The 22,967-nt window shown below is 35.9% G+C and overlaps 1 protein-coding gene across 1 annotated transcript in view; it reads right to left on the reverse strand.

Annotated features, from left to right (window-relative positions):
• Nucleotides 1–22,722, reverse strand: part of cntnap5b (contactin associated protein family member 5b) — a 58,683-nt gene extending 35,961 nt beyond the window's left edge. The window contains exons 1-5 of the mRNA XM_042711748.1: nucleotides 22,245–22,722; nucleotides 8,444–8,554; nucleotides 6,163–6,356; nucleotides 4,197–4,344; nucleotides 370–573 (exon numbers count right to left, since the gene is read on the reverse strand). Coding sequence (XP_042567682.1) covers nucleotides 370–573; nucleotides 4,197–4,344; nucleotides 6,163–6,356; nucleotides 8,444–8,554; nucleotides 22,245–22,332 — 745 coding nt within the window. The 5' untranslated portion in view covers nucleotides 22,333–22,722. The remainder of the gene's footprint in view (nucleotides 1–369; nucleotides 574–4,196; nucleotides 4,345–6,162; nucleotides 6,357–8,443; nucleotides 8,555–22,244) is intronic.
• Nucleotides 22,723–22,967: the final 245 nt, after the last annotated feature.

Here is a 22,967-nt window from a genome sequence, read left to right on the forward strand (position 1 = left end):
AACACCAGTTTAGTCCCTGGATGCACGAAAGCAAAATTATTTGCAAAATTGAGATGCACTACTAAAGATAATATCATTGTATAAAGCAATAAAGTAATTCAAATAAAATAATTTAAAGTTAAAAAAAAAAGTAATTTTCACAATACTTGCTAAAAATAGTTGTTAAAAAAATGCAAATGCCTGCATTAGCAAATGCTGCTGTGGCAACACTGAGAATACAACACACTGTTAAAAATATCTGCCACGATTCTGAACATGCAACTGCATCAAATCAAGCTTTTTCAAAGCATTTGTGCTCACAGTCTTGCACAGAGTACATTTCAGGCCTTTGGTTTTGAGTTTAAAAGGCTATAGAGAGCTCTCACTCACCCAGGTTGATATGCAGGGCCAGTCTGCCCTTATGCAGCTCTAGGGTGATGTAATCACCTCTTTGTCCCTCTCCATGCACAAGGACCCCATCCCCGCGCTGGCTCTTAAACCGTAGAGAGATGACATCTTTCACAGTGCTGGTGGACTTCTGATTAAACCGGTACAGCAAAGAGCTCCTGCCGTTGAAATCTGCAACATCCGACTCTAAAAAGTGGAAGGTGAAAAAAAATAATCCATCATGGTCATAAATATTAAACAAGAAAAAAACGTATTTAGGTATTCTTAAAAACTTTCATATTTTGTACAATTTTCCAGTAACTGTTTTTCTAAAATAAAAAGTGCTCGTTTTTAAAAAATTTTATAACACACAAAAAAGCAAAAACAAAGCCAAGCAAAACACAACAAAAAAGAGCAAAGCAAAACATAACATAACAAATATAACAAAACAAAGACAGCAAAAAAGTAAAAACAAAGTGAATTTAAAACAACAAAAAACCAACAAAGCACAACAAAAAGCAAAAACTAATTGAAAACAAAAACCCACACAACTAAACAAGAAACAACACAACAACAAAAAACAACAACACAAAAGCAAAGAAAAAAAAACAAACAAAAAAACAAAGCAAATCAAAACAAAAAACAAAGCACAACAAAACAACACAGCAAAATGCAAACCATAAAAACACAACAACAACAACCCAACAAAAACAATAATAATAAAATAATAATAATAAAGTAAAATAAAATACAGCTCTGGTAAAGCAATATTGAAATACTAAATTATTATTATTATTATTATTATTATTATCATTATTATTATTATTATTATTATCATTACTATTAACAACTTTCATTGATAAAACACAATTTTTCCAACTGAATATTTGATTTTACTAAGAACTATGTCAAATTACAGAAATTAAATGTGCTTGTTGTTTTCAAAGTCTGCAAAATGCCACCTAAGGAAGATGGACTACAAGCTCATTTATTAGGTGCAAGACCATTTACAACGAGACAAAAGAAAAACTGCACTGATAAAGAAAGACCCGTCTTAAGAGTTAGGCTCAGATTATTTTATCTTTGGCCAGAATTTCTCAAAGCCTGTCTCAAAGCAACCCTTCAGACCTAATTCTACCCTAGGCAGTCAAAGGCAGAAATGTGGATTTTAACCCAGGCTCAGAGTTCAGACATTACATTTTTGCTCTCTTTCTCCATCTCTCTCCTCGCCGGACGCTGGAGTGCGAGGGACTGAAGCTAACTAGCCGTGACAAGCAAAGCCTCGCAAAGAGCTCGGAGCCGTCTGCTGAATATAGAACTAACACAGAGGGGCCAGGAACATCAGCAAGTGCAATGAGACTGAGTTAGATAAAAGTGGGGAGATCAGACGAGAATGTGTTTGGTTTTCGTATTTTGCATGAGTGGCTGTCTTGATGGAAGTGCAATGCATGACAAGATGTAACGATAAAGAAATGTATCTTCATCTCAAAGTCTTTCAATCTAAGAGGCACAACAATAATCACCAAATAAACATAGAAGTTATGTAAATGATGACCTTGAGAACTGAAAGGATAGAAAGAAGAGAAGTTGAAAATACTGCCAAGTTTAAACTAATGCATATTGTATAATCCTTCCCGAGGGGAAAGAACAAAAACAAGTTCAAAGTTCAAACTCGCGACTGCATCTGAACTCAGCTAGACGGCTCGCTAAACACAACACACGGTGGATTCACACCATGATTGAATAATTTATTATTTAGGATTGTAGATAAAAATAAACTGATATGTAAAATAAACGTATATTCTCTCTGTATATCTTACTGTCCGCATAAAATCTGGGCCCACAGAGATGAGAATAAAGACTAAATTGACCACAAAGTCATTCAACGCTGGCACCCTATTTCTGAATACAAATTGTTTTATTTAATGATAATGATTGGATCATGAAAAGGGTTTCATGATCTAATCATTGTCATTAAATAAAACAATTTGTGAATTGAAATAATGCTGAAATAATATATAAATGTAAGATGAATATATATATTTTCCTCTCTGAATCTTATTTCACTTAAAAATATGGACGTGGTCTGAGATCTGGCCACTGAGAAATGAACATTTTATGCTGACCTAAAATATATTTGAAAAATTGTTTGTATTTTGTTGACATCTTATTGCTGTTTATTTATTGTTAGTTTATAAGGTTAAAATGATATACATTGCAATTAATAAAATAAAATAAAAATAGGAACACATAATAATAATAATAAAATGATGTTGTCAGACTGAATAGAAAATGTTTCTTTAGAAAAAATTATATAAAAAAAAAAAAAAAAAAAAAAAGCATTTTGTGAATTTTCCCAATTACTCAACACAGAAAATGTGGGTGAAAACACATTCTGTGTGGGGCTGCTTATTGCTTAAGACATACACAAAGTTGCCTACAAGCTCAGAATTAGACCTCACTTTATCTGTGGGTCTCTTGGTGGCATCATCACAGCAGTGCTCCAATGTGAATTAATGACTGTTCAGGGACACACACACACACACACACACACACACACACACACACACACACACACACACACACACACACACACACACACACACACAGACTTATGCTCTTGCTACACACTTCCCATTTCAGACATACACACAAACAGTTTACACCACGAAGCCACGGCCTTAAATAACAGTTAGTAGCAGAGGCGCTTGACACATTTAAAACTAACTGACTTGAGGAGCATTTCAGCAGTGCATGAATAAGGCCAAAGCACCACCAAGGATGTCCAGTTTATCCCACAGAAGACAAATGTGCTATCCTGTACGTGTGCGTTTACTTTCTTTCTCTCTCTTTATTAAGTCTCAGACACGTTTGAATTCATTTTACCCCCTATTTGATGCAACATTTTCTGTTTTCCCCCTTTCATATTTGTCCTCTGTAATTCAGGTTAGCAAACATGTTCATATGCCCTTTGTGCTAACAACGAACCCCGCCGTGTGAAGTCATTGTATGTTCGGCGCATACTAGTGCAAGGCTAATAATAAATGTAATTACCAAGCACAAATTCACTGCCTGATTCATTCACAGCTCTTTTGGAATGCAAGCTGCGCTAATTCTAATGCTAACCTGACAGTGGTCTGACTTTGAGAAAGCACTAGCGTCTCCGTTATCAAACCCTATTACTGAAATACTGTGTGGTCAGCACTCACTTATCATGTTTGATCAACACAGTAAACCGAGTCGCCCCCAGCGGTGTCACATTCCGCCCTATCTCACGAAATTAACACTTAGAGAATAAACATGGCGGTGATAGGTCGCCGAGTCAAGCTTTGAATTGACAATCGGTGCTGCTAGTGCGCAGACTACAAATACAAAGCACCTGAGGAGAGACTGAGAGTAAGGAACAATGAGAGAGTAGGGGAAGAAAAGAAAAGAGAGAAAACGAGCACTATCAACGCTATGTTATAAATATTGCAAGCGCAAGTCATGTGACGCTGGCTACCCTTGAGGTAACCGATTGATTGTTACTCTGCACTTTGATACCCAGGGAAGGCAGGTCTAAACCAACTCTCTGCTGTTTTTTCCAAAGTGCTACGTAACTGAATATTAGCTTGCAGTTGGTAAACTGAGATATTTTCAAAAAGCATTGTATATTGTTGGCAGGTTTGTTAATTAGCATGTGCTGATAGACGCAGTTACATAATTCTATTCACAATAAAATCAATATGATGGATTTAGAAAATAGATAGGACAAATATCCATTTCAATCCAGCTTTCATTGTGAATACATAAAGTACCAATTGCACACCAAATGCACATTCAGTACTCACTATATGCACAGCCGTAGACCTCCACTCTGAGCCCCATCCATCCCCCGGGACTCCAGTCCACCGGCAAGAACCGCAGAAATCGTGTTCTTATGGAGTGTGAGAGCTTGTGGTGAACAATCCCATCTGAATTTATATTTCCACTGAAAGTCTACAGGAGGAAGAAAATGTTAGCTTGCACAACAGTAACTTTCCAAGATATGACCTTAGTATGTGCACTTCATTTGTTAATGAGTCAATATAATGTCAAACAAGGTTTTTCTGCTGGATGGAAGGCCTTTGTAGAGATGCAGCCACATTTCCTGCCATTTGGCGAATTTTAATGGACAAAACCCAATCATTTCAAATGGGAATTTATGAGATGGGGAATTTCGCATGAGGGGTTAAAGTCAATCACGCCAAATTTTTGCTAATGTGACCACATCAGAATGTGTTACTAGCTCTCCCACATCTATAAGCATCTTGTGAGTGAGGTTTTTATGAACTTTGAGATATTTTCAGGTGTATTTGGTGTCTAAGGTGCAGTTGTTAGCTCAGTTGTTAGGTTTGGCTAGATGGCATGTGCTTGCAGACAATTTATCCAACATACCCTCAATTAACATACTGCTAATGAAGGTCACTTACAGAAGTCGAAAAACTGATATTGAAGTTACTGGGAAAGTACGGTTAGCTTTCTGCAGGCACTTTAGCCTACATAGTCTCAATTAGCATATAGGTTTACCTCAAAGAAACTCTTCCAAAGTCAGAGAATTTATTATCTATACATAGAGCTGAACTTTTGCCAAGCTGCATTTACCAAAGATTTAAAAAAATGAACACAAAAAGTTAGCGGGGTGCTACTGGCAACGTTAGTTTCTTTAAGCTGCACTCAAAGCGTTGCTGCTAATCTAAACCTCTAGTTTTAGAATAGCTGGAGGTTCTACCTCCAGCTGTAGAGACTACCAGAAAAATTACACGACCAGGAGGCACCTACCGCTCTTTAAAAATGTTCCACGTCTTTTAATCTTCTACTCATTAAAATGCTTCACACCTTCAAAGACTTCCATTAAACTATGTTCTCAAACTAATCAGCACCTTTTTTCCTCCTGCTGGTTGGAAGATAAAAGAACCAAACATTAAACCATCATCAAGCAAAAAAAAATAATTAAAAAAAAAATAAAGTCCAAATCATACTACGGCTCTCTGTGTTTGTTTAGCTCTGATGATTACATTAGCAGGAATCCAAGCTTTCGTAATGAGAGACGACTAAGTGAAAAATTCGATGATTTTAGCAGGAATCCATTTCATAATGAAGACGTCCTGGAGATGGCAAGGTAAGATCTGAGTCGCCCCAGATCTCTACCAGCAAGTCTAAATAAAAACGCCGGGGAAACATCTATCTCCTGAGAAACAAGTACCGTCCCCTCAGAAGCAAAGGCCGTCAAAATAAAACCAAAAGTTGTCAAAATAAAACTACCCAAAAAAAGAAAACGTAAAAAAAGATGTCAGAAAGTTGTCAAAATAAAACTACCCAAAAAAAGAAAACGTAATTCAAGTTGGGTAGACAAGGATTTTAGCTGCACTGCCAGTGACCGGTGAGGTCAGGAGACCATGAAATAAGTTTTGGAAGGGATATAAATTCCCGTTACTCAAAATAGAGGGTGTATTTAATCTTAGTTTAGGCGATTAAGTGAAATTCAAGTCGGTAATTAAAGTTTGAACATTTTGTGGGTGGCTGGTTTTCGATAGGAAGTGTGTGCCAACAGTGTCTGACAGTGCATGGGAGGATGCATTAATTTATCCTAGTAAATTATTATGATTTCATTAAAGACACAGACTCTTAATTATTATGGGTGTGCATGCATTTTATTCCACTCATAAAAGCCCCCTTGATACACACTATCCGGAAAGCTTTTCCAGTACTTAAGCACTAATGCATTATAAATATAATAAAGGATGGATTATTTATAAGAGTACTTGGAAAACTGACCCCTATGTTGTCCTCTTGTCTGAACTGCTTCCAAGCTCTTCCTGTGTCACTGTACAGCAACATGTAACTCGTAACCCAATCAGGGCTCCCGAAACGACCCTGGGTCGCCACAGCTGTGACCTCGACCCGTTCTCGCAGATCCACCTGTAGCCATCGTAGCCTGTCTGTTCGTTCTGGAGCCCAGCCACCACCTCCTAACACAAGAACAGAAGGGGTGAAGTCCAGGTACAAGCGACAAAAAGATACAACATCAATAATTTAAGCTATCAACCTGTGTTGAGTTTGCCAGGCTACAAGGTAATTTTTATTTTAAGGTTTTGTCGCAGGCAAAAAAGTACAGATGAAGCACTGCTCACATAGAAGTCACTTTCAAACCAGTCAATTTTGCATGCTTAATGTGGCAAAAACCCTGACAAACCTGAACATGTTGCAACATCTCCGGGGGAAATCTTTCGCCTTGTGCAAAATTTGCGATTGCACAGATTTTGATTGAAAAGTAATTGTGACCGCACTTTTAACTAAATATTTATATTACTACACACAAAAAAATAAAATGATACACTATGGCTTTTGAACACTATTGAGTGATGATTTGTGAATATATTTGAATTGGTTCACTTTACAGCAGATTTAATGCATGAATTTTTTCAGACCACACCATGATAATAAGTGGAAATTATTTGATAATGCAATAATGATCCCGAAATATTCTAATTAAATGATTTGCCAAAATGACTCTGAATTACCAAAGTGAGAAAAAGAAACCTAACATGTTTTATTCTTACACCAGCTCACTGCTACAAAGCAATGTAGCATTCTGTCAAGCTACTCTATAATGCTATTTATAAGAAAAGCTAGCATGCTAATGATAAAACAACTATTTTGGAAACAGACAGTTATGCTAGTGAACAATGCTAAATTGTTAGCGTTGTTATTGTTGGCTAGCTTCTGTACAACACTGTAGTTAATTAAGAAACATCCCTTCATTAACAAAAGATAAACTTTTAATTAAAGGCAGAAAGGTATTTGAAACACTTAGCAGCCAGCCAAGCCTCAACTTCAGACAAGCCTGCCAAGTGAGCTTCTTTTAAGCCTGTCTGTTCACACTAATTAGCTCAGTAAATCTACCTTACATTGGCACTGTATCTTTTAAAAAGCTGACCAAATAGACAGCAAACCCAGTGCTAGTCATAGCACAAGGAACTGCTCTACAAACAAACCCAGACTGAGCCAAAGAGGTTAATGTCACATTGGTGCCCCTGTAGCTTTCAGGCAATAATTCACTGATTGGTCTGCTTTTGACCTGTAAGTCAACTAAATTCCAATCAAATCCATTCTAAAAGGCTGAGTAATGATTGCTAATACTCTATCACAAGTCAAACTGGGTATTTATCCCTGCTGTGCCTTATCAAATGACAGAGCATGTTTTTGGACATACAAATAGTGTCCAATACCTTAAATACCATGGTATATATCAGTGCAATAAATTACATCAAAATTACCAAGGTATTAGCATCAGATCCCATCACTGTACAGTTTTGCTAATGAACAGGGATGTAACGATTCACTCCGAGCCAGTTGAAAATCGATAAAAATTATGTGACGATTCAAGTTGGATGAGATGTTAAATGAATCGTGACACAACTGGGGGTGATGGTTTATGTGAATGTATCTCTGAGGGGACCTGACTGTCTTCAGAAAAGTTTAGATGATATTTTCTTTTCATCTTGCCTCAGTGTAATGCATATGAAAGTATGCAATCCATCTGCTGTTTTTGTTTCGTTCAGATGTTTTATGTAGTATAATCTTACAAAGCCAAAGTCAGACCATTCTGGTTTTGCTTCAAATTTCGAAATTATACTTTATTTGGATTGTGATTAAAATGTAGTTGTTGCCTCTAATTTTAAATGGAGATCACAGGCAAAGCCTTAGTTTGTTTAAATGAAGGTATTTCTTTTATTTGTATTATTTATTCATGGGACGTGGGATTGGTTTTAAAATTAAAAATTGAAAGTGTTGTTATTTGGCATATTTCAATTTCACAAAGAAATGTGCAACATTTTGCTTGAGAAATAATAAAAGGACACATTTTGATTTAAAAATTGTCTTAAATCTAATTTTGTTTAAAAAAAAAAGTATTATGAAATCAGTATTGTGAATCATATCACATCATGTGTTGAGTGAAAAGTTACATCCATATTAATGAAAGTAATTCAATTAATGTTGATAATGCTGATAAAGTAATTTCAACATTTTCACATTTTATACTAGGATTACTCACCATCTCTTCTGTTGAGCTTGGCAAAATATGGCGACTGACTCTCAGAGGAAGATGAGGAGCTCTGGAATGACGTGGGAGGGAGAGCAGAAACCAGTGGCCCATTGCAGTGATCTAGAACAGCAGGAAATAGATTAACAAAACAAACCAAACATACAAGACATTCAAGGTTTGTGAATGACTCCATTCTGTTTAGAATGCCTGCTATTCATAAACCAATTATCTCCCAATGAATGATGGATCAAGTCCTCTCCCTTGTACTTTCCCCATTTTTCCCTTTACCCCTACAGACATAAAATGGCTTGTAAATATTGCAAAGTTAGTAACTGTGAGACTTTCGGCATCCACTTCTGAAGTTAACGTGCTAAACTAAAGTAAGGAAATGAGCAGAAAGGAGAGAGAGAGACAGCTGACAACAGCTCTCATTTCAATGTTTGAGAAAGCCACACCGATTTCTCAGCTAATTAACCTTTCAAATGCTTTCTGAATAAGCCTGACATCAAATAGCTTCACTCATAGAATTGCAACTGTATCTCAGACCAGGCAAAAGGTGAGACAGGGAGATGAGAGGGAGAAAAGGAGAGATAAAGAGATGGGTAAGGTCGTAGGAAGGATAGAGAGGGGCAGCTAGATGTGGCCACATTTCCTCTCTTACAACGGCTTTGAGAGACATCACAGATACCTGAGCCAAAATGAAATGTCCTCTGCTGGTTCAACGGTATATTTACTCTGGGAAAATCCCTAATAAACAGGCAACCTCCGAAGCAGTTTTCCTCCAGATGAAGCCATTTAAAAACCCACCCCCATGATGCATTTTTCAACAGGGAGTCTCTCTCGCTGACTATCTCTCTATCTTTTCCTCTGCAAGCGTGTAAAGTGGGCAAATTGAGTAAGTGATGTTTCTGAAACTCATAAATATGAATGATGGGAATGACTGACACGGGCTTCCGCTTCTGCTTTTGGTGACGGTCGTATGGAGGAGATCGGCAGCATTGCGTCCACCAGTGGAAAGAGACCAGATTAAATATTTCCTTGAGCAGAAGGGAAGTGAAAATTACCTAGTGGCTGCCAAGCACCTGGTGCTCTGATGGTACAAGAGATGGGAATCGATACAGCATGACTATAAACCAGCATCTTCATTTCTTGAGATGTTTGTGGGCACTTGCACAAAAGACAAATCTCCAATTGAAAACATGAACAACAATAATGTGTACAACTCTTATGAGGAGGAAAAAAAAGCACCCATCCAAAATAAATCATGCAGGAATTTCTGAAAACACTACAGGATCCTACTCTGGTCAAGAATGCAGCAAACTTTAAAATGTTCTTAACTTTCCATCGAATGCCAGATAGTTATTTTCAAAAAGTTTTTCCTTCTACAACCTTGTGATATGCCACCCCTATTAATTGCTTTTTATGAAACTTTGAGAAAAAAAAACAACAAAAAACATTGTTTGGTTAAAGGTATAGTACACCCCAAAATTAAAATTACCCCATGGTTTACTCGCCCTCAAGCCATCCGAGGTGTATGAGGCTTTCTACTTTCATGCCTATACAATCAGAGTTATATAAAAAAAAAAATGTCCTGGCTCTTTCAAAGCTTTATAATGGCAGTAAATGGCTGCTGAGAATTTGAAGTCCAATAAAGTGCATCCATCCATCATAAAAAGTACTCCACACCGGGCTTAATAAAGGCCTTCTGAAGTGAATTGATGCGTTTGTGCAAGAAAAATATTCACATTTAAAATTTAATCTCTAGCATCCGCTACAGTAACTGTCGTACTCATGTTCACGAGAGAGGGGTGTTCCAGTGGATGACGTAGGATGCAAAGGAGAGAGCAAAAAAAACACCGGTCACGAATAAGAATTACAATACTTGGATTTGTAAAGAAAAATGTTGGGAGATTTTGATATAAGCCAAGAGGAGACTGGTTTTCCTTTGCTGGAAAATTTGGTTCTTGCGAGACTAGCATGTTCTTTCATTAACCCCCCGGAGCCGTGTGGGACACTTTTATGCCTATTATGATGGATGGACACACTTTATTTTGCTTCAAAATCTCGACCAACTTTCACTGCCATTTTAAAGCTGGGAAGAGTCAGGACATTTTTTAATATAACTCTGCTTATGTTCATCTGAAGGAAGAAAGTCATATACACCTATAGGATGGTTTGAGAGAGTGAGTAAATCATGGGGGAATTTTCATTTTTTGGTGAACTATCCCTTTAATCGTGTCTATTGCAGCAACTTCTGGTTGCATGACAGAGTACCATTTTCGCTGACCCTTGCTTTTTCTACATCTTTGCAAGGCTCAGTGCCATTTGAAGCCAATCGATCCACAGCCTTCCCTTATGCAAACGCAAAAGTGCACTAACTCTGTGGGTATTCACAAATCTTATTCTGCAACTGGAATATTTTGACCTTTAGGTCTATATTTGGCTGAAGAGGTCGAGGTTAAAAACCACTGCAGTTGCTCAATGAAATTTATGGATACCTGGAGAGGTTTTCAGAGAACGATGTGTATCCATTAGTTCCAAAGTGCATTGTGCATTGCAGAGACGTAGGAGGAGGAAGTGATGCTACATCAGGCAACAAAAGTGTGAGTGTCCTTTACCTATCTTGGGTTGAAAATGCAGAATTTTTCTACAATATATCCATGACTACATAGACACTTCATGGGAAAGACAGGAACCAGCATCTCTCATATGAACACCATTCAATGTTTTGAGCATGTATGCTAACCACTAGGCCATGGCCACAAGTTCTTATACTCTTAAAGTCCAAATAATGAGTAGTTATATATCACCTACTTTTTTATACTTCAGAAGTTCCTCAGAGGGGGGAAACATTGCTAAAATGTTGCTCTTTTTTAAAGCACTGAAGACATAAAGAAAAGAGTTTTCAGTCATGCATCAACGTTTCTCCTAGAAGACAAAAAGCAATCACATATGAGATCATTGTCTTCATAAACCTTTCAAAATGACGAATGCTTGAGGTCATATTGAGATCCCCAAATTTTGGCTGCTTAAACTATGTTTGGATTTGCCAAGACACCAAAAACAAACCGAAGCATAGTTTGAGACACTGATGAGATCTTTTTCTTGAGAGCAAATCTGGGGGGCAAGAGACTTAAAAGTCTCCTTTACTCTTCATTTTAATTTAGTTTCTGTTCAGGAGAAACAATAAGTTAATGAAGAGTGATTTTTCCTTTTCTATCGGATTACAAAGAGTTAAGCCAAGAATGTAATGTTTTAACTTCTGCCAATAACCAGAATGCCAAAAATAATTTATTCTAATCAAATACAATGACCTGATTGCTGCATACATAATTGGTTAATCATGCTAATATTCATTTTAGCTTAGCGTATTAATTAGTGGAAATGAAGTGTACTCATGTATGCATGTAATTAATAAAATTGTTTAATGAATCAAGAACAGTGCTCACTTTTTGTTTTAAATAAAAAAATTATGACAAGAGCGAAAGCCATGGGAAGTTAGTGCACACACAGGGCTGCGTGTTCAACGGTAAAAACATATTTTTTTTCCCCCTCCATTTGACAAACACACCACACGTAATTGTTTCTACCGGGATCAGACGGATGCTTGGCATGGATGCGAAGACGGGCTGGAAGGGTGGGGGAGATTAAATTTTTATGTTTACCTTGGAAATTCTCCTAGTCAGCCCTCCCAGATCTACTGACATATGCATGCTGCGAAATTAATGTTTATGGGAGGAAAACAACTCAGCAGCACTGGTATTAGCTTGAGGATAGGTCGCCTAATTCGCCGTTTTGCTTGCTAGACAGTCGGACGGCATTAAACGTTAGCATTGCAACAAAGAGTTGGTTGTTATTTAGAAACGTTTACAGAAGAAAGCTCTCAGAATCATATAAAACATCCATTTGACATTACTAACTCAATTTCTTTACTGTTCGCTACTCCTTGGAGTGTTTAAGACTCAAAGCTTTTAAGCAAATGTGGTTTGGAAAAACATGTATGAGGCTATTAACGGATACAAGAATCCACGAAATAGTATTTCTGAGCCAAGGTTTTTTTTTCCCTCCTCCTGAGAAGTATTCTTACGCTTTATTAAACGTAAAAGCAGCCCACTGCAAACCCAGCACGACAGTCCATTTTTCCTGACCCCAGCTACGCTTTTAAGAGTCCGCACCTTTAATGGAATCCCTGGATGTCCCAGTGCATCTGCACTGTGACAGAACATGTGATTTCTAATGCAGTTTTAAAGAAGCTTTTCCCACATTGAATTGACTCCAACAAACTTTTCCAAAGGAGCCATAAAAAGAGAGAGGCGGATGGGGTGGTTAGATGGAACCAGAAAATGCCGAATGCCTAGACATCTGTGAAAGGACACCTACATCCTGTAGAAAGTGTGAAACACTCATTTAAATCCTGTTGCAGAGTTTGCACGGTCCCGAAGTATCCCAGGTCTCTTTGTACACCGAACACAATCCGTCCTCTGTGGATTAAAGCTTTCTATTACAAAGACCAAATCTTGTATTCAGACACTAGTTAGTAAGCCGAAGTCTTCAACATTCAAAAGACGACAAGTGTGCAAAATTGGGTGAATTTTTATGTTTACAAACAACGCCATCTTGTATTTTAAAAGTACAATCTTAACAATAAGGGCTCGTAGTCTAGGCCAGATGTCAGACAGCAAATGAGCTCAATAAAGTTCAATGAAATAAAAAAGGTTGCTGAACTAATAAAAAAATAAAATAAACCAATATAGACATTTAGTCCCTGTTTACACTAGTGCGTTTTCATTTTAAAACAGCGTTTTAGAATGAAAACAATCCTCGTCTACACTGGTGTTTCCGCTGCATTTCAGAAATGATCTCAGTCTACACTACACAACCTAAAATGCATGGACGCGTCTACGTGCTTGTAGCGATCAAATGGGGAATCTACGTATACATCTATGGGTACAACAATGCGCTTGATGTTATTGTTTACACGGTCGTCAATGATACGCAGAGCGAATGTGGGCACCCATGCCATCGTTTTCAAAAGTCTCCGTTTTGGTCCGTTTACACTAAAACGCAACCCCGGAGTTTTCAAACTAAAACAAGGTCTGCAGTGTTTTCAAAAGACTCTGTTTTCAAGGGTCGAAAACGCCAGAGTAGTGTAAACGATAGGCGTAACCGTAACAAAAGTTATGCGTTTTAAAACGAAAACTTACTAGTGTAAACAGGGCCTTAATTTAACTCCATATTCAAGTAGAATTCTTATCAAATTAGCTATACTTTTTAAAATTAAATTACAACAAAATGAAAACTAATAAAGGTTACTTACAAATAAAATAAACAGTTAATCAGACTCCATATTCATGTAAAATATACTTTTCAATTAGCCATACTCTTTGGAATTAGATTAAAAACAAAATGAAAACTATAACTGTTACTAAACAATAATATACAAATACAAAAAAGTCTGTAAACCTTAATATAACAAGATTCAATGTTACAAATTCATATACGGAGAAACTGCATAACCTCAAGAAACAATCTGAAAAGCATCTACAACAATAATTTATCTCCAAAGCACCATATAGCCAACTCAAAACCCACATCCAGTGAAAAGTTGTCTCTAAAATGATCATTCTAATACCCCTCTTCTTGGTATCTGATGATGAATTATCATTCTCAACACGTTTCAGTAGTTTAAGAATTGTGGATCATTCCTGAGCCTTGTGAGAGGGGTTTAATCTTGCATGTGAAGATAAAACCAAGACCAACATCTGTGTAGATTAAACAGTGAGAGGATTCTGCCTTGTTTGCGCCATTTGAATGGCTCTAAAGAAACGAGGAAATATATCATTGATTAATTGTTAATAATAATACTAATACAGTATTATTTTAAAATATGTCTAAAGAGCTTAGCATTATTTTAATAACAACAAAACAACAACAATAATGTAGTATTTTTAAAATACATATTTAAATATAAAAATGAAAAAACACACATTATTTTAAATTAATAACAATAAAAATATTGTAAAAAATATATAATTTACTATTTTTTATATATTATTATTATTTATATTTAAATGATATACTCATTTTAAAATACTATAAAACATAGTACCTTACACAACAATAAAACAAAATAAATTTGAATAAAATAAAATGAGAAAAAATAATTTAACATCCTTTTTCCCCCTCCACAACAGCACTTCATATTCAGACATGTCCCATTTACAGTAACACCTTAGACCCCTGCACCCTATCTCACAGCATTTTGGGTAATTAAAATGACTCGGGCCACGTTTCTGCCCACCTCTTCAAGCTTGGCATTTAGCGCTGACCTGATTTTACTAACGGTTGCCTATGGCAGCGAGGGCTGATGTAATAGAGGAAAACGAAAGAGAGGCTATTACTTAAACCTGACAGCGACACAGAGAGACTCTTCATTTCCATTGTGACATTCTACGCTCTCCTCAGCAGGTAGAACACAACGAGAAGAGCCTAACAAAGCCCGGGTAATTTACAGGCACCTATTTAACTGAGGATTCGATAGCAAGATTAGGCCATTACATCATGGAATATGAATGGAATATCAGGAGGTGTAAACATGAAAGTCATTTCAGCCACAATGGTTTACATTTTTGTTTGGTTTAAAGCAGAGGAGTCAAACTCAATTCCTGGAGGGCCAGAGCCCTGCAGAGTTTAGATTCAACCCTAATCAAACTCACCTGATCCAACTAATCGAGTCCTTCAGGCTTATTTGAAAACTACATGGTATGTGTGTTGGAGCAGGGTTGGAACAAAACTCTGGAATTGAGCCTCAAGTTGTTCTAAACCTCTCTGCGAATCTATGTGTAACATCATATAAAAACCCAAAATTTTCTAAAAAACCCCTCTGAAAATATATGTAATAACTTAGTAATAAATAATGACAGAATTGCACTGTTTACAACAATTTTCTTATCGTAAAACAACCCTAATGCACAAAGAACCTCTTCACTCATCACACATACACTGTTTTGAAAACTTTATGCTGAGAAACTCAATCAGATCTTGATTGATTTGGAGTCAGTTCAGAGGCATTTGAATGCAGTTCATGCTGAGAGCATGTATATGTATCGATTGACACTTTTGGGATTCACTGGAAGGAAAAGCAATACTTTCTTTGAATAACAATTTATGTTTGATGTTTATTCCACGCAAACCTATTCTGTGATCTCAGGAAATGTGTGCATGAGTCATACAGAATGCTTATATGATGATTTTTGCAGCTTTATACTTCTTTTGTGGTAGAGCAGCCTGAACATTTAGCTAAAGAGCTCTTTTTGTGTTTAATTAGAAAAACAATGATTGATTTGAACTTCTTCTTCACATAGAGCTCAAAAACAATTATTTGGAGTCACAACAGCACCAACACCACGTTCCCTGCAGTAGCCCCATGACAGTAACTAGTAAAACACAGATAGAAAGATATAATCTACTCTCTCTGTTCTCCATTACACCATCCTGCAGTGTGTCGGATAGGTAGATGATCTGCACTGTGGGCATGATTGAATTTGCTTCCACACTCATTTTTTTTTTTTTTTACAGAACAGAGCTAAAATAACAATAACAAGACATCTTAGATTTTTTTTTTTATTGATTGATTGATTTTTATTTTTATTTTTAATATGACTCAGCGAATCTGAATATTTTTCATTAAGATTAGTTTGCAATGTAGTTCAAAATCAAAAAACATCGTTGGTTCAGGGTCTTGGTCATATTTGATCATATCAAATTTAATCAAGAAATTGTGTTATCTGAGTAATAAAATAAATAAATAAATAAAAATAAAATATACATAAGCAACACACAAATTATATAAAATACACTTATCTATAAATCTATATGTACACACAAAGTACAAGACACCCACAAAAATGTGTTTAAATGGATAAAAAAATCTAGTTATAAATTAAAATATAATGTAATTTATATTTTTAAATTTAATGTCAAATTTAATATTTTACAAATTTGAAAATAATAATAATAATAAAAAAAATAATAAAAACAAAAAAATAACTAAAAATAAAAAAAAAAAAAAAAATATTTCCATATAAAAATTCATTCAAAAAAAATAAATACAATACACCCACAAAAATTGTACGAAAAAAAAAAAACTAAAACTAGAAACAATTTTAAAAAGAAATTATATTGTCATTTATATTTTCATTTATAATCTATCAATTTTGAATATTAATAACAATAATAATAATAAAAATAATAATAACCAAAACATCTTTTCAACAAAATACTAAAAATAAATTACAATGAACACACACTCAAGTTAATAAGCTATACAATGAAAAAAATACAATATATATATATATATATAGTATATAATAGTATATAGTTATTGTATTATTACAATATTATATAAAATTCATACAAGATATGCAGTACTCAGTCAAAAATCAATATAAAACTATCAATATACAAACATACATACATATAAACAAATATGTAAAAAAATAATTTAAAATACTATATAAAACAATAATCTGTAACTTTTTAGAGATTATATTTAATTTTGCAATATTTTGAAGCAACTCAACTTTAATGCCCTAGACATAAGAAGAATTTCATAGACTAGTTTACACAAGAATCTGGAAGTATGACAAGGTTTAAGCATTAATAATGTAACAGCTGAAGCTGCTTAGTACATATGTGGCCGGATATAGCTCAGTGTTTTTCATTGTTGCTTTTTTCCCTTTTGGTTAACACAGCAGTCCTGGAAAAGCAAACTTATCAAGGCCTCCAAATGGTCATTGGCTTAAATAAACATCACTACACAACCAGGACACCATCAAAGCTATTTACACAACTTTTCTTTACACTGATCAGGGCGGGGAACATCTCCAGCGCAGTTCAGCGATGAGTGTGGGATGCCAGCAGAACTTTCTGGGATCTTCGTGAAACACCATTAGCGGCTTGTTAAGAGATTGTTGTGCTTTGGATATTTACGAAGCTGCAGAACATATGTTTTGCAGACTAAACGCCCACTAACACAGACTGAACACCATCTCATTAAGGGAAGATACATTAAAGGAGTCTGTTTTTCAAGGTACTGTCGGGAGTGAACATCAGCCGGGTTCAGTTTTATCATCACCAGCTTTTACTTTGATGGATTAGATCTGTCGATCATTTTCTCACAGTTCTCTGAGGGGTGACGGCTGGAAGGTCCTGGTTGTGCTGTGCGTTTTGTGAGAATATGTTAAATATCTATGATAAACTTGGGAGAATTGAATGGGAGTTTTCGGGGTTTGTATACTGTATGTCTGTCTACTCATTCAAAAGGTTATTGTGTTTATGTATATTCCAAGATGGCAACTTTTCACTCATGGCATGAAGTTTAATCCTCTCCGCAGCTTATTCTGTTTAAAAACTGCCCACTTAGACAGGAAATACCGCCTGATGGAAATGTAAAGTGACTAATCACTGTTCATTTTCTCATGTTTGTGGCTGAATGCAAATGATCAGAACTGATGGATGGACATCTATGCCCGTGAATAGACATCAGCAATGCGGCCCAGAGAAAATAATAAGAAAGAAAAAAAAGGTGAAAACGAAGCCCGTGCATCACTTTAAGGCACATTAATAATCCTGTAAAACTTTTTTAGCTGTTGACGCTAATAGCGTGTTTTAATGTCAGAAATAATTTTACCATCACAAATGCATCTAATATTCATCTAGAATTTTATGTGGTTATAAAAACAGATCTAAGCCAACAATAGCCTTTAGAATTACATAAAATGCATTATATAAAAACAATAAGGCAATAATGATTGGTTAATAACACTGTTAAAATACACAATGTAGGCTAATACAAAACAAACTATTTATGTACATAACATGTTATTACAAATACCTGCAAAGGGAGCCAGAGGGTAACTGCTGCTGCTACACTAACAGGACAATCAAATCCTTGTTTAAGCTATTAATGACATTGATATTTAATTTTTGGCCAGCTTTTTGCTACAGATAACACAGCCTCTATAATTTCTTCAACAACAAACATGTGGACGTCACAACCCAAAAATAAAACCATGGTTTTACCGTAGTAAAACTGCTTTTTTTTTTTTTTTTTTTTTTTTGGCGTGATTTCTGAATGCTTGAGACTATAAAATCAATTAGACAACTGTATTAATAAAGTCATAGCCATAGGTAACTGTCTAGAGCTATAATTGTAGTTATAATACCATTTATTTATTTGCTTTTATATTTTATTAAAGTTCTATTTTGACCACCATAGTAGGTGTTTTTTTTTTCTTTTTCTTCTATAATATTTGAGGAAGGGGGGCACAAAAATACAATCCTGCTTAGGGCACCCATTTGGCCAGCAGTGGCCCTGACTGTATATGTTATTTCACTAGAACCAGCAGCCTTCATGTACTGCGCCAAACCTTCGGGGGCCCTGAAGAGGAATTCAAACTTGATTACTTATCTTTTGATTACTAGTTCAGAATTTCCTATGGAATTTGCTGCTTATTAAAAACCAAGATGTTCCTCGGATCTCTCAGAACGACTAAGAATCTTTGCCTTTTTCTAATTTTATTTTCTTTTTTTTTCACCCAACCCACGCATCTTTCAGAATAGTTTTTCTGGCATTTATAAAATGTCTTAAAATACCCAATGGCGCTGTCGTGATAAACACTCATCGACAGTGAAAATCACATGGAGGTACATGGACTAAAGGCTATTCATGAGCAGGACTGGAGTTTGTAGTTGGGTTGGAGGGGTGTGGGGTGGGGGTGTTTGTCTTTAACTTCTAAGGTCAGGCTTTTACAGCGACTATGGATCCGCCTCTTGTTTAGTGCCGAAATTACAGCTGACACATGTGCTGACAAGATAAAGGCAATTATTGAGTTAGACAATGATCTACTGTACAATGCAAACGCTGCGCTTTTCTTTCCTAGACAAGGAGAGAGAGACATTTGAGAGTTACAAGGCCAGACAAGACACCCTAACTGTCCGTGAACCAGCTAGATTGTGTTGTCTGTCATACTTTAAACCATCTAAAGAGAATGAACGGCATAACTGAATCAAAGCAGTTCTCAACCGGTGGGTCGCTAACCCAAAATTTTTTAATTTTGACGGTTAGGTTTAGGGGTGGGGTTAGGTGTAGATCATTCCTACAAATTCATACTAATTAGCCATCTCGTTGAATGGCCGTGAGATCGGGCTGCACCAATCACGGCTCTACAACCTCTTTATTTTCAGGATTTAAGAGCAGAATAAGGTCCCGGCAGATTTTTCATCTGGACCTTCCAGATCAGGTAATTAAAAGCAGTAATTGACTTTTTTGGTTGAATGCTGTCAGGCATGTTCGATCAAAACAGAGGGGAAATCTAGGCCACCATCTACACACTCTCTCAAAGACACTTTGCTCTCATTAGATTTAACAGACTGCAATGTTTCCACCTCACAAGAATACATATCTCCAAATCATTCACAAACAACACTAAATAAGGTATATGGAGGCGTTATTTTCAGCACCGGTTTCTAGGCTTAACTCCAGTTCCGCATTTCATTACTAGACTCACTTCTATCTATTTGCAATCTGTCATATGAAGAGTTTGTTAATTATAATTTGTGCAATCTAATGGGTTATGAGAACGGCACGGTTAGTGTGGTTATTAATATCAGCAAACTGCTCGCGCTTATCCACAGATGGTTTCGTGCCTGCAACGTCCTGCAGCCTTCTGTTATATCTCTAATCTATAATTATTATCTAACACTAATATTTATTTGGCCAGAAAGGCGCTACTAATTATGCCGCAAACATGATGCCATTTCCAGTCAAGGATGAGGTGCTTTTGTGGTTATATAGTTGCTGCGGATCAGACAGAACGTGACAGGCCAATCAAAGCTGATATTAAAAAATAAATAGCCATTTGATTGGCCAATTCAGGCTTTGTTGTGAAATTATTGTGTAACGCAATTCTCAAATCATACAACTCATATGCATTCAACCATCCTCATTAAATACAGTAGGTATGTGTGTGTTTATACACAGACACACTCAAATAACTCAAGAGAAATGGTTACCTATTTAGGTCTATCTATGTAAATTATGAAACTAAAAAGAAGTTACATTTTAAGTTAAAAAAATATATATATATCAAACCATCTTCTATCTACTAATCTATCTATAAAACATTATCAACTGATTATCCATGTATCCATATATAAAATAAAAATGAATTGATATTTTATAAAAAAAAAAAAAAATGAATATCATCATAATGAATAATAGTGAATTTCTAACATTAAATTAACTGTCAAGGCATTTTGCTATTTGTTGTTATCCACAAACACGGCCTGGATTCCAACCTGCCAAGTTTTTTTATGGATGTTATGTTTAGACGTCGCATATGCAAATTAACCATAAGGGATTTGCATATTCATGTTGGACAACCCCTAGTGCCTAACCAGAGTCTGAGGCTACAAATCTTCCTCAGAGAGTAATGTAAATCTCAATTCAACAGATATATGAGTCATATTTACAAGTGGGGAAATAAGTTGTGCCAAGTGTCACTCTACCTGCTCTATGTTTATTTCTTTGGATCGTTGGTTGGCAGATTTTCTTAAATCAAGACATTTGAAATCAATCCACGAAGTAAGAATCAACCAAAAGAGAATGTGGATCTTGAATAACCTGTGATGTACCACAAAAGTGCAAACTTTTGATATTATAGGCTTTTAAATTGTGATTACAATTATTCCCAAGCCATTCAGTCCCACTGCTAAACTTTTCTTTCAAGTGATGTCCTCCTACGAATTACATAAATCCTCATAAGTGCTACTGATGGTGTGTGTAAGGTCCTTGAATGCACGCTGACTCATTTATATATCAATGGCATTAGATTGATCTAGACGGGGAAACAGCGCCGCCTAGCGGTCAGAAATCACTCTGAAGTGGACTACAGAAGTCTGTCTTATTATTTTTTTTTTACTGATCAATATAAAAATTTACTTATTGAATAACTTATTTATAGCTCCTAAGTCTTTAATTATCGGAATCATGTGTCATGTATTTGCTTCCTGGACTTTACAAAGTAAAAAAAAAAGACATTTTTTTTTGACTGTTGCTGATTTTCGTCTCATTAATTCGGTGGCAGCATCTTAAATATGCATTTAATTAAACGCATTGCCTACAAAGATGCACGAATAACAAATTCACAGTTTACAAAAGCATTAACAAAAAATGCATGTATATTATTCTGAAAACTATAAATAGCTTCCAAAATTAGACCCGACGGAGTTTTGTCCCATCAACGTGAACCTTTAGTGTGTGACTCGAAAAATCATCTCTCAAAAGCTATTAATTACTATACCTACTAATAAGATAAATTGTTGAAAATGCTAAATATAGCAGTAGCCTACTGGAACTCAAGCACAAGATCCTGAAAACAACAGACATATGTACACACAAAATACATTGAGCATCTAAAACAATTCATATATATATATTCATTCATTCATACAATCCATCATATATATATATATATATATATATATATATATATATATATATATATATATATATATATATATATATAGATGACATTTTATTTAAATTATCAAATTAAATATTCCAAAATATAAAATGTAAAAAAATAAATACTACATTAATATACTATAAAATACTACATTGAAAGAAATAAGAATTTATTTTAGATATATTTTTAATATTTGAAATATTTTACAATAATTATACAATTATAGAATATATGATTCACTTTTTCTTTTTAACTAAGGTAATGCTTGCAAATATACTCACAGTTATTTGCTGCCAGTGTGGTGCGTAGCGCGCACAAGAGCGCGAACGCGTGGAAACTCAGCGCGTCCATCAGCACCACCTTCATCATCTCTCCAAACGCACAACAACGCTTATCCAAGTTGCACTATATTCCCAGCCAGCGTAAAATAGCTCCAAAAAGCCAGTTCGGGTCCGGTTCGGGATCGGCTCCAACGGCTCTTCGGCTAGTCTGTCCAGTGATGAACCGAAGGAGACACTCCCCCCATAGTTCCTCTTAGGGACATACGTAAAGCTTTTCCCACGAGACTCTACGTACACTAAGTTTTCGGCGGGGTTTGCCTGGATGTCTTCAGATCTGCTTGATATTCCGAACTGTACAGGTCCAACTGAAGTCGAGAAGATACTTAGGTCAGAATGAGACTTGGTGCGTTCTGATGCGCGCGAGCCAACAGACACAGTGTGGAGAGGATGTGCGCTGTAAGGCGAATGATACGATCTGTGGAAAGCAGTTGAGTTTTGAGAGAGCGAGAGAGAGAGAGAGAGAGACAGAGAGAGGAGAGAGTTAGAGAGCGAGAGAGAGAGAGAGAGAGACGATTTCAGCAGCACATCTGTGGACAGCGCTCACTGACGCGCTCCAGTTTTACACACGACACGTTGACGCACATAGGTTAAACTCATTTTTTCGTGCCGTTTCTCAAATCTTCATATAATAGTCTTATATCTGTCTGATGGACATTAAAGTAG

The sequence above is a fragment of the Cyprinus carpio genome, chromosome A22 (assembly GCF_018340385.1).
Source record: "Cyprinus carpio isolate SPL01 chromosome A22, ASM1834038v1, whole genome shotgun sequence".
Taxonomy (NCBI): domain Eukaryota; kingdom Metazoa; phylum Chordata; class Actinopteri; order Cypriniformes; family Cyprinidae; genus Cyprinus; species Cyprinus carpio.